The sequence below is a fragment of the Palaemon carinicauda genome, chromosome 12 (genome assembly GCF_036898095.1).
Source record: "Palaemon carinicauda isolate YSFRI2023 chromosome 12, ASM3689809v2, whole genome shotgun sequence".
NCBI lineage: Eukaryota > Metazoa > Arthropoda > Malacostraca > Decapoda > Palaemonidae > Palaemon > Palaemon carinicauda.
The window spans coordinates 148,037,124-148,050,996 of NC_090736.1; the positions used below are offsets into that span (position 1 = coordinate 148,037,124).

Here is a 13,873-nt window from a genome sequence, read left to right on the forward strand (position 1 = left end):
ATCGATTGCTTAGGTGGAACATGGGACGTCGTTCGTTGTCGATGGTCCAGCGATTCCCACGTTGGACGTAGGCTATTCACAAGTAACCACATGCTTAGGTAGTAAACAAGAAATCGCTTGATGACGATGGTCAGGCAATTCACAAACTAGACGTGTTAGTGTAGAAGTAGGTCGATGCCGATGGTCAGGCGATTTACGCATTGGAAGCGATGGAGGACGATTCACAAGTAACCAACCGCTTAGGGGGTACATGAGTAATAGCTCGATGATGATGGTCAGGCGATTTGCGTGTTAGATGCGTGTCACGAGGAGGAAGACGATGGTCAGGCGATTCACGAGGTGAACACGTAGGCTATACACGCTCTGCTGGACGATGGAGTAGGAGAATGTTGGGCATGAGCCTGGTGAGATGTAGAGTGATGAGACGAGATCGGAGATGGAGGCGAAGTACAAACAGTTTCTTCCAAAGAAGAAGACTGAAGAATTGAGACGTCTCTTAGCCGATGGGGCAAGAACATCCTGAAGGCGAAGAGGAGGACGGACACGCGAGGTCATCTGCCACCAATGCAACGATAAAGAAGTGTAGGATCAGCAGGCTGACCAACAGCAGGCCTCCAAAAAGGAGTCTCTATGTGAGACCCTTTACTCGAAAGGGAAACACTCGTTGTAGAGACGTGCCTCGGACTCTGCTCTCAACCTGAAGGATGTTCGTCATGTGAAGGAGCGAAGACATCGGTGGTGGAAGATGGAGAAGCAGACGCAGCAGAAGAGCCCTCCGACAACACAACGTCGACGACGGATAAGGGGTCGACATCTGAAGCGGACGCGTGCTGAAGGTCAGCACCCCGGTGTAAAAACCGCAGCAAGGTTCACCGGGCAAACCCAGCGACGGCCAGAGCTGAAACAGAGGAGAAAGAGAAATAGCCTCATTATGGGGGAAGAGCCGGGGCAACACCGCTAGTGTTCTCTCCTTGAGGGGAAAGCAGCACCGTCTCTCAAGGACCAAGGTTGGCCAGGTCTTAATTAGCCTAGACTGCTACTCGTTGACCCCCGGTGGAAGCCGTCTAAGTAGTAGCTTCGGAGAAAGGTCGGGAGGCGGAGGAAGAAGCCTTGGGTTTCTTCTGCTTCGAAGCACCCTTCGAAGGAGAATAATACTGGTTAGACTTCTTCTGCCTACACCCATACCTTTCCCACTGGGAGGAAGACCACTCCTGACACTCATTACACATATTATCTTCATCACAGCGCTGTCCTCTGCAGACAGGGCAAAGGCTGTGGGGATCAGTCTCCACAGCAGACATAAACTTTCCACAGGCGGCCTTTAGTTCCCGAACAAGTCCGAATGGCCTTAAGAGAATACAGCACACACTAATACACTGAAAGAAAAAGCTAAAAAGCAATTAATGGCAGTCCAAAAGTTGGAGAGGATGAAGGTCGGTGACACCCGCACTCCATCCGAGCCATAAGCATAGTAAAAGCAATCACAAGTGTGTGAGTGGGAGGGGTAGCAGGCTAACCCCCTACCCTCCGCTAACTAGCGGGATGGGTAGTTAACCCTCGCTAAATTTTGATGGCTCGTCCTTTCAGCTTCGTCAAAAGCAATACCCCTATAAATAGCGCTGGTTTGCATTCCGGTTACAGAACAAAATAAAATTAGGCACAAGAACTACGAGATTAAACATTAGAAACTTATCTTACCCCAGTAAGCAGACTTATATCATCGTGAATATTTCTTGTATTATGTATTCCGAGAGCTGTCAACTTTGGACAAGCTTGAACTACTTTATACAAATCAGCTGTATCCAAATTTCCGTCATCGTACCTTATGGCCAAACTTGTCACATTAAACCGTCTGTTCCCAACATCTCCAGTCTGCAATAGAAGAAAAAATTAATACAGTATTTACCTTTCAATATCATGTAGGGGGATATAATATCCTTCCTTCACAGCCACATTTTTACAATGAGTGTGTTTTTATTGGACTCGACCTTCACACTGTACAATTGCACTTACTGTACAGCTTCTAAAACCTTTAGAATGCTTCCAGAAGGTTAAAATCACTGGCTGCACCAACACTTGCATTTGGTACACAGCCTCTACAAGGTCTACAATGCTTCCAAAAGGCTAAATTCACAGGCAACACAACCACTAGCACTTACTGCATATCTTCTAAAATGTTTACAACACTTCAAGAAGGCTAAAAGCACTTTGTAGAGTTTGCCAACAAGAGACCTGTTCCTGACATTTCTCAAGTGTATCTTGGGCCACATTTCCTTCACCTAAGGATTTATATTTATGACCTATTATTATCAACTTATCAATCATACTAACCATAATAGCCTTGCTTTCACAGAAGGTTATATCTCTTATCTAAATAACCAATTCAGTACTGTACAGGTATTACTAAAATCAAAAATTTTAAGTAATTTTTATTTTTCCTAACATACTTACCGAGAACTACTTTCTTAGGAGTTACCTGTAACCTCCTCTCTACCGACCAGAGTTTTGTGTAGGGTACCCTCTACCCCGTTTTCGATGGAGGCCTACCCCCGGCATTAAAGAATGTGCCCCGAGGGTAGGCTTATCAACTATTAGTAATGCAAAATGTTGCATAAAAAATAAAGATGGCTTGAAAAGAAATATTGGTACTGTATATTCAAGATCATGGCAGCGTTACACAAGGCAAAGGTAAAGTATGTCAAATCTTGAAATGTGGTTGAAGATGCTATGGTACATTTGCAGAGATGAATGCAATACTACACACTGAACAATGATTTCGTAGCTTAAAAGACCAGGATTGGAAAATTTAAACAGATGAGAAGTTTCCAATGCTATAAATGTAAACGTTAGTTCTGAGTACATGGATCCATTTAGAACGTTTATGTGTCGTTTCTAGTCTTCTGTGAAACATTGGCTCTTTCTGGGTATCAAAACTTTTGTTTGTGCTACAGGACCATGCAGGAAATAGGTTTGTCAGTTTAAAATTTTCCTGCTATCCATGGGATTAATTTTGTTGCACTCTTTATATTTCATCATCATCATCTCCTCATATGCGTATTAACACAAAGAACCTTGGTTAGATTTCGCCAATTGTCTCTATCTTGAGCTTTTAAATCAATACTTCTCCATTCATCATCACCTACTTCACACCTCTTAGTCCACAGCCATGTTGGCCTGGGTCTTCCAACTCTTCTAGTGCCTTGTGGAGCACAGTTGAAAGTTTGGTGAATTAATCTCTCTTGGGGAGTATTTCACAGCTTCTATTTTTTTCTACCATTTAAGCTAGTCACATCATTGCCATATGTACTAAAACCTCATCACTAATGCCGTGGGAAATAACAAGACATGTGAAATGGGCTTTTGGTTTAAAGATAAATTTATTACATGGGTAGAATTTTTTTACTAAATTACTAATCCCATTACTATATAAAAACCACATTCATGGTTCAAATCTCCACACTCTCTTATGTCTTGTAGACATTGGCAAAAGGAAAACTTAAATATATACTTAACAATGACCCATTGGTAGGTAGTAACTGTTGGAATTTGAGTTATACATAATATAAATTCAAATGTAATTATATCAATGCGCCTTACCTTGTAGTCATCATGTTAACAATTAAGGGACCGCTTCACGACTTTTAAGTAAAAAAAGTAAAGATATCTCTGTCTCTCCCTCCCCAATTCGGTTTATACATACATACATACATACATACATATACCAAGGCACTTCCCCCAATTTTGGGGGGTAGCCAACATCAACAAAGAAACAAAAACAAAAAGGGGACCTCTACTCTCTACTTTCCTCCCAGCCTAACAAGGGACTCAACCGAGTTCAGCTGGTACTGCTAGGGTGTCACAGCCCACTCTCCCACATTATCCACCACAGATGAAGCTTCATAATGCTGAATCCTCTACTGCTGCTACCTCCGCGGTCATCTAAGGCATCGGAGGCAGCAGCAGGGCCTACCGGAACTGCGTCACAATCGCTCGCCATTCATTCCTATTTCCTATTTTGGTTTATTACCATCATAAAACATCATCTATTGGGAGATTACTCAAGCTAGGGAGAACAATTAATCACCAGTAGAAGGAGTACCCATTATCTAAATCTTAAATTGTCTATAGGTAAGTGACTAAAGTTATTGATTATTTTTTTCCTTTTGGTTGTGCTCTTGTCCATTATATTCAATTTTTCTTCAAAGGTAATGATTGAAAAGATTATAAATCATGCATATAAGAGTGCATATATGCATGCTGCTGCCAGAAAACCGTTTGTTGCCACAGCTGAGCGTGGTTACCTGCTAGTTTGTAGACATCACGCCGAGCGCTGTATCTCTTTGATATCTATCTCGTCAAGTAGTGAAGGATAACACTACTACGCTAAATAGGTCACCTGAATCAACCAGTATCAAGGCTGGCATGAATCTCAGGAAATGGTGTAATCTTGACTGCTGAATATCTGGCTTTGGCAACCAGATTAAGAGAAAAGAAAAAAACCACAAAGAGACCAAATTCTACTAGACTTGATTCATTAGTCTATTATAAAAGTCTGCAATACTGTACCAAATTTCCTTACCTTCCACCTAAATTGTGTTTCAAGTCACTATATGACTGAAGAGTTTTTGATGATACAAGTTATACTTTCATTAAATTTTTTTAAAAGCAATTTGCAATTTTCCTAAGTATGCAAACCCGAGTCCTTTGATAAGAGTACAACTTTAGCAGCTGAAACGGCAATAAAAAATTTAACGATTTACTTACAGAATTATTACTGATAGGTAGCTGAAAACATAGGCCCAACCATCAGTTAGAAAGACAAGAACTCTTGACCTTTAGGCCTGTGACTTGCTGGATGGTTGAGGCATGAAATGTAACTTAAAGGACTATGTATAGTTAAAACCACAAAATTACATTTTTAGTTAAAAATTTGTTTCTACAGTAATACAAACCATCGTCCTTTAACCCTTTTACCCACAAAGGACGTACTGGTACGTTTCACAAAAGCCATCCCTTCACCCCCATGGACGTACCGGTACGTCCTTGCAAAAAAATGCTATAAAAAATTCTTTTTTCATATTTTTGATAATTTTTTGAGAAAATTCAGGCATTTTCCAAGAGAATGAGACCAACCTGACCTCTCTATGACAAAAATGAAGGCTATTAGAGCAATTAATAAAAAAATATACTGCAAATTGTGCTAGGAAAAAAATAACCCCCTGGGCGTTAAGGGTTGGAAATTTCCAAATAGCCTGGTTGGTAAAAGGGTTAATATGAAACCTGCCCTTACAAGGGAAAAGTCCCTAAGAACCAAATTCTGGCTGGATTGACTTTCCTGGAAACTGTCAGAGCACCTGGTCCTGTAAAGGAGTAAATGTATAAATTTCTCAATCTCCTATTGTCCTGTATATAGGGATGCCAAATGTGTTAGGTTATGCTTTTGGCAAGAATAAATGGTACTTAAACACAGGAGACCCTATATCTTCACTTCACTTTCACTTTGACGGCTGCTTTTCCGGTCCCATACAGTAGGGAAACCCCACTCTCTACAGGCCCTCCACTGTCGTTATATCTTGTTCGTTCAGAGTATTCAACGTTTCATATCGAGTACAGCTCATTTACTGTTGAATTGTCATTGTCATAAGACTCAAGGAATAAGAAAGTCTTCAGTTTCCTCTTGAAAGCCTTAATGTCTTCAATCATTCGAATGTCTCGTGTGAGCTTATTGTATAGTCTCGGGGTCGCATATTTAAAGGCTCTGAAGCCTTCAGTAGACATATATCTAGGTTCCAATAGTTTGAAACCATCTGTACCTATTCTGGTGTCGACACGATTTGTTGGATGCGCAATATGTAGCAATTCTCTTACGTATTTTGGATAATCAGTTCTGATAACTTGGTGGGTTACTGTACATATTTTAAATTCAATTCCAGCCAGTAACAATGAATTAGTATAGGGGTGATCCTTTCTCTAGGTGGGACACCTTTTATCAGTCTTGCTCCTCTGTTTATTACGTTTTGTAATTTCTTATGTTGTACTTGTGGTAAATTGTAATAGATGGAGTTGCAGTAGTCAATCCTGGAAATAACACAGTTTATCACCAGTTTCTTTACAGAATTTTCATCCAGGTACTTTTTTAAAAAAGCAATATTTCTTAGATGACAACCAGCAGTTTTTGCTACATTATTTATTTGGGCATTGAGAGACAGGATACGGTCAAGAAATACACCTAGATCATGAACTTTACTAGATATCAACACCGAGTCATTATTTATGTTCATTTGAGAATCACTCAAGCTTCTCACGCTGTTCCTCTTACCCACCACCATGAAAGCAGTTTTGCTCTCATTTAATTTTAGTTGTTTAATTATCATCCATTTTCTAACACTAACAAGGATCTGGTTTAGAGTGTCAGTAGTGTCATTGATATCATTTATGGAGAAGTAAAATTGTGTGTCATCCGCAAATAGTTTGAGCTTCACGCCATGCCTTTGTAGTATTTTCGATATACCCATAGTATAGATGCAGAATAAGATTGGGCCAAGTACACTCCCCTGGGGTACCCCTCTGCTTAATGGTTCATATGATGAATAAGAGTTTCCAATTTGTACACAGTAATTTCTACCAACTAAGTAGTCTTTTAGGTATTTGAAAGCTTGATCTTCAACGTCGATGCACTGTAGATCATTTAGTAGCAGTTCATGCACAACTGTATCAAAAGCCACACTGAGATCGAGTAATATTAAAATACATTTATTTTCATCTATCATTTCCAGCATATCATTTACAACAGAGCAGATGGCTGTCTCCATAGAGATTGGTTGTCAGGTAAAGCTTCCATTACTTCTAAGTGACTGACTAGTTGTTCAAGAATTACGTATTCAAGCACTTTTGAAACAAAGGATAGTTTCAAAATAGGTCTATATGAGCTTAATTCCTGTAGTCCAGAGCATTTTTCAGAACTGGTATGATTACAGCTATTTTCTCAGATTTGGGAAACTCACATTCATCAATGCTTGCATTTGCTGTTCTCATTAGGCCTATTTTGGCTAGACTAGAAAAGTTTCTCTCTCCAATTACTTCAGATATTGGCATAGGATCGATCGCGCAGTTTGTTTTCTTTGCTCTCTTGATAATCCTGGTGATGTCATCTTGTGTTATGTTGTTAAATCTAATTAATTTTGTCTGTGTGTAAAGTGTATCATTAATCTGATGTTGGTTATTTAAAAATGACCTGGTTATATTTTCAATTTTGTTTTTAAAGAATACAAGAAAATTATTTGCTAGTTCCTGGTCACTGTATCCATTAGGTACCTTATTTTCGTTTAAATTTCCCATTACACCATTTAGGAGATGATATAACTTATTCATGTCTGTTGCTGCTTTGCGGATCTTCCTTTTATAGTACAGTATTCACTTTTTTCCTTCTTAGTAGGTAGTTATATTCACACGTAGCAGTTTTGTATTCTACCCATGTACTTTCAGTTTTTAATTGATTCCACTTTCTTTCTTTACGTCTTTTTCCCTCTTTTTCACTAAAGTTTCTCCATCAAACCAAGATTGGTCTTTAACTGTTATAGTCTTTTCCATTGGTGGGCACATGGTATCATATTCACTTTAACTCGCTTTATGTTGCAGATCCTTAAATCTTGTCCAAAAAGAAAGGTACCCTGTTATCTGCATCTGATAACAGACCTAGTTCATAACTGTCTTGACAGCAACACCCCCTGAGAGGGGGAAGAAAGAAGAGCAAGTCAGTCCTTTTGCCTATCATTGTAGGCATATGTCAAAATCACTATCTTAGAATAGATGTTTCTTATCAGTTAGGGAATTAGGCTGGCTATTCATCCAGTTGAGCAGCCACTACAAGACCAAGGATAAAGGTATACAGAGTACATGGAATTTTGAGTATACTCCTGCAAGTAGTGGGAGGTAAAGATTTTCTGTTTCCAGACTCCGGCATTTAAGAAAGATTCACAGAGCGTTTTTGCCTGAATGCTAGCAACAGACTTCATGGGGTATAGGTCAAGTAGCAGCCGACAATTGAACACCAGCAATTCGATGCCAACAATTGGTCGACAGTTCACCACCAAATGATAATTTTCAATTCAGGATGGAAACAAAAATCATGAGAAAAGAATAAAACCTCTATTCAAGGAATCAAATCTGTCTAAAATGATAAAAGCCATGCAAAAATAAAAATTTCAAAAACATTATAATTTTATGACATTTGAAAATGATGTGCTATGCTCAGTAAATATTCAATACAACTTACCTCATTATCATATTCATAAACAATTTTCTTATTCTTTTATCCATATCTTAGTACTTTTCTAACCTGAGAGGCAGGTTCATGCCCTACGATTAGATGCTCCACATACATATCTCTACCTTTTTGTACTTTTTTCAGCATTTCAGTAAACTTCTAGTGTTGGATGATAGCTTCCTAGTTTGTAAGAAAGTTTTCTGTGACAGTCTTCTACATGGTTATTTGTTCAATCTTCATCGTTCATTGCTTCATAACATTCCATAAATCGTAAGTATAGTTACTAGTTCTGAGGGCAAATAATTTGCCAAGGCTTCAATATTAGAATCAAGGTCAGCGTGTGATATAAAGGACAGAGCCGTTACCATTTTTGCATATATCACAAATTCAAGATCGGTATTGTATAGTCTTCAAAGCCCATTTGACGTTAGATGTCTCCGCATTCTCTGCACTACATGAAAGAAGCATCCTTTGACTGTAACTTCTGGGAAACATTCTCTTACTGCATTGATCATTGCTTGTTCAAATCACAATGAATATAATGGGGATTTAATTTGGTCACTAAAGACATAATACAGTAATGTATTTCAAGCATTTTCTCATACGTAGCACGCTCCTTATTTGGCAGAAGTGCAGAACAAATAGGATGCACTCCACCATGCTTTTTCAGCTAAAATACAGAATACTTGATGAAACAATTGTGGTACTATATTAAAAGTTCCATCCATAAACCAACTGGGAGATAAAGGATGCTGCAACCAAGACTCTCAGTCAAAGATGAAAATTCTCCCGCGTCCTGGTCCTCTATCTATTAAATAAAAGTTCTCTTCCCTCCCACCCATAAGCTCACACATTTGTATCTATTTGAAATAAATAAATACTCAAGGTCTGTTGGACAAGGTGGAGCGGCCTTGACCTCATTTTTTTTTCGTCTTATTGACCTCTTCATGCTACTTGTACCAGGTATGGATGCTTGCACTAATGAGATACATCAGAAATACCTTAATCTATTACAAAACTTGGTGGTTCCATGGAATTTTCCGCTCAGCGTATTGAAGAGGTTTTAATTTTGGCTACCTCTACAACCACAGCATCACCCTCATGCGAATGAGTCTTTACTTCTTTCATTATTATTTTTTGTATGGATTCTTCCATTCCAGCAGCCTCTTTGTTCACATCTCCAAAATTTATCTGGTCTGTCAATCTTTGAACATTTATCATATACATATATAAATCCATGTGAACTTCTCTCTTCCTCTTTTGCTTAATATAATGAAGTGAACACTAGCAGCCATTATAAAATATGAAAGGGTACAGAAGTTTATTCTAAAACCTAAAAATGTTGATTTGGTAATACTGGCAATTAAAAACCTTTTTTCTTAAAACTAAAATTAACAATTTTCAAGGAATAGGTTACTAGTAATAGCATCTATTAGTAATAACAATATTCTGATGGCAAATAGTAATAGTTTTGTCATTTTCAAAGAATGGGCTATTAGTAGTAACATCCATTAGTAACAAGAGTTATCTGTAGCGGCAAATAATTGGGGGCATACTGTCTTTGGTGGCTAACCGTTGGTAGCAAACTGTGGGCGACGAATTGTCCGTACCCATACTTTGTGAGCCCTTGCCCAAGATAGACCTTCAAGCACCTCGCCAGTAAGAGGATAGGCAAATCTGTTGGTCTCACAAAGCCAGAACAATTATGTGTTCATGGACATCTTTCTTTCAATCCTGCTGGTGCTCAGGCTTGAAGCACAGTCCTCGTAAGATAGTACTAAAGAACCCTAACAAGACAAGCAAAGCATTATCATTTCCTAAGGAAACCTTCTCAAGAGAAGAGATGGAAAAGGACTAACCTGGTATCATGAAGAGCTGGGCATTGGAAGTGGATTTCATGGTAGTAGACTCAAGGGCTGAGAATGAGGTGCCCTCATACTCTTAGTCTCTCCATAAGAGTTTCTGCCATCAAAGTGGTCACTGTTGAACCGAGAAGTAGAAGAAACAGGCTGGCACCTTCTAGCATGTAGAATCTTCATTGTAGACAGAGCGGAAAGCAGAATCTTGCTCAATCGGCTAGAGTCGAGAATATTAGTTTATCCAGAGAGTCTGGAATTAACACTGTCCAAAGCTCCATGACCAAGCTACAACCAGGACAACACAAAGACAGTCTTAGATCATTAAGAGGTACATAATTACCATTCAATGCATAACTTAGCCCCATTTACAGATGAAACGGTTGCCTCTATGTACTCACAAATGAGTGCAAGGACGTTGACAAAAGCGCCCAGCCCAGTCTATGGTTTTTTTGTCCATGCAGGCACCCCTCCTCCTTACGAGGGGGGGTCTCAACTCTTACTTTAGTAGACAACTCCTTACTTCCAGAGTATCTAAGAGGTGGACCAAGCCAGGAAGATAACCTGAAATGGTTGAAGGATAGACCAACTGATGATAATCATCTTCCGAGACAAAACTGCCTCTAGCTCTCGTGCTGACGAAGTACTACATCAACATACTTTACCCTTTGAAAAGTGAATAGGAAATCATATATGGAAAAGCTAAATCCCAAACATACTATGTATTTATCATGAAGGATTGGCACAACCAACTATCAGAGTCTGGAAGGAAATACAAAGGAATGCAGATAATGTGAAAAAAAAAAAGAAAAAAAAAAGTCTTCAAAGTTTTGAGATGGAAGAGAAAAAATGAGGAAAGAAGTCTTGAGAATGTTTAGAAAAGAGTGTAAAATCTAGCTAATAGTAAGAATGTATGATGACCAGATAAAAGGTTACATGGATAGTGGCCGTGTGGATGCTGTGGGCATTAGGTGATGATGAAAAATATGCTGTGTATCAAATGAAACTGATTATGCTACAAGAAATGACTGCTATTGCAGACTTTAAATAAAATGAGATTTTCAGCACCCAGTTTGTACTCAAAAATAGCTAATAATGAAGATAAGCTTGAGGATGATGATTCTATGACAGAGCCTTGGAGGATGAACAAAATTTAATAGCTTTCTGAAAATGGAAATGTATGTATGTATGTATTTCCTTCCAGACTCTGATAGTTGATTGTGCTAATCCTTCATGATAAATACATAGTATGTTTGGGATTTAGCTTTTCTATATATGCTTTCCTGTTCACTTTTTTAAATTGTATGTTGATGTAGTACTTCGTATATTATATATATATATATATATATATATATATATATATATATATATATATATATATATATATATATATATATATATATATATATATATATATATATATATATACACGAAGTACATCAGCATACAATTTGAAAAGTGAACAGGAAAGCATATATGGAAAAGCTAAATCCCAAACATACTATGTATTTATCATGAAGGATTAGCACAATCAACTATCAGAGTCTGGAAGGAAATACATACAATATATGCAGTATATATATATATATATATATATATATATATATATATATATATATATATATATATATATATATATATACAGTCAGCGCGGGTCGGTCTGTCCGGGCAGCATCCACCGTGCATTCATTTTGGTCCCCCCCATATCTACACTAATACACAATATTAATCAATAAAAATTTAATTGAACACTCATCAATATCCCTGCTACTTGTCTATAGGGTAGCCTTTCCTCTTTTTGACCTCCAAAAGTCGTTGAGGAACACTATTGGCGAGGTTTTGTAGTATTTCGGCAGGTATTTCCGCCCACACCTTATGGAGCGCCGCCTCGAGAAGTGTCACGTTGGTCGTCACTTCTTTACGAAGGCGGGCTTTAACTATCGCCCAAAGGTTCACAATGGGCGAAATATCAGGACTTGGACCTGGCCAATCAGGAATATAGTTCACTTCGCTATTTTCCAGCCACTTTGTCACTTTTTTAGCCGTATGGCAAGGGGCACCGTCCTGCTGAAAAATCTCAGCTCCTGTAGCCGCAAAACAATCCGCTAAATTGTCTTTTAAAATGTTCAAATAGCGGTCAGCATTAACCGTTATGCCTTTAGGCAAAACAACAAGGCTTGGGGCACCACCGTAGGCAAACGAACCCCAGACTATAAGCGATGCTGGGTGCTTAACTGTCTTGGCCGTGAGATTAGGCTTAAGAGGATCTGACCTCTTTCGCCGCCACACTTTTTTCCTGGTCGTCTCACTCACACAAAAGGTCGCTTCGTCACTCCACAAGACACTACGCCACTGCTCCAAGGTCCAATCCTTGTATGTCTTGGCAAAAGCAACCCTCCTCTGCCTTTGTTTCAAAGTTAAAGCGGGCTTCTTTCGCGCGATCACTTTCTCGAAGTCGAGGCGCTTCGACAGGTTTTCCTGAATCGTACGAACACTGACGTCGCTCAACAATTTAGGGTTCTGTTCTTTCAGTTGCTTAGCCGTTAATGTTGGATTTTCTTCTAGGCTTCGCTTTAATATAACTAAAGTACGATCAGGAATCTTCCGGGGAGGGGAACCAGCCTGGGAGTGAGAAGGGATCTCGGCGCTACCTCCTGCCTTGTACTTCGCCACCAAGCGCCTCACTGTCCTCTTGTTCACGCCAGTATTCTTCACTATTTCCTTCGTTTGCAGACCTAAATTATGACAGGTTATCCCTCTAACAATGTCATTGTGACTTGTACGGGGTCTAGACATCAGGGGGGGGGTTTGATACACAAAAATGCCACGCGAACTCACAAAAGAACGATTGCAACTCGGCCCTCTCAACCTGACACAACCTCACTCCACGACTACAGGAAACACACTGGCTAGCTTCCACCTACGCAGATATGTAGATGCCAACTTGTATAAAACGATGCCAATTAGTCAATTTGTCCCAGTCGATTTTTTCCCCGATAAACCCCCTGCCTCTGATTTGCGCGGAACGCTGTGTCCGGCCCACTACCCGGACACAGCGATCCGCGCTGACTGTATATATATATATATATATATATATATATATATATATATATATATATATATATATATATATATATATATATATATATATATACTGTATATATATATATATATATATATATATATATATATATATATATATATATATATATATAAATGGATACCACGTACTCCTTCCAGACTTTCTGTACGACTTTCCCCATCTTGGTATATATTATTAGAGAATTTACAGGCGCCCTCACACGCGCCCATACTACTAAAGAACACCTGCGGTTTCTTCGTGAATGCTGGGAGGAACAAGTCATTCCGAAATGCATGATAAGGAAATCCCTATTGGAAATAGAAGATCAACCATTTGGTGATATACAGAGAAGTATATTAGAAAAGCATATAAACTCAATGAAAATTAAAAACCGAAGAGCGTTTGAAGACCTAACAAGAAAAAGGAGACATTTTGAAGCCTCAATACCAACGGATTGGAAAGACTCAGTTCGAGGTTTCTGCTATGGAGAAATGAACGAAAAAGTGTGTAGAAAACTCAAACAAAAGCATGACGCGAAACTCAATGCACTGATAGAAAGTAGCCCGTGGACTACAAACGTTAATCCAGAATGTGTGGTTAATTTGTCAAATAAAGTTCTAGATAAAAATGTGAAGTGTGCCTTGGGATACGGTTTAAATTTCTCGATGT

At 38.9% G+C, this 13,873-nt stretch overlaps 1 protein-coding gene across 2 annotated transcripts in view; it reads right to left on the reverse strand.

Annotated features, from left to right (window-relative positions):
- Positions 1–13,873, reverse strand: part of LOC137651320 (uncharacterized) — a 144,786-nt gene that overhangs the window by 42,074 nt on the left and 88,839 nt on the right. For both annotated transcript variants that reach the window (XM_068384596.1, XM_068384595.1), the window contains exon 7: positions 1,699–1,872. In XM_068384596.1, the coding sequence (XP_068240697.1) occupies positions 1,699–1,872 (174 nt within the window). The remainder of the gene's footprint in view (positions 1–1,698; positions 1,873–13,873) is intronic.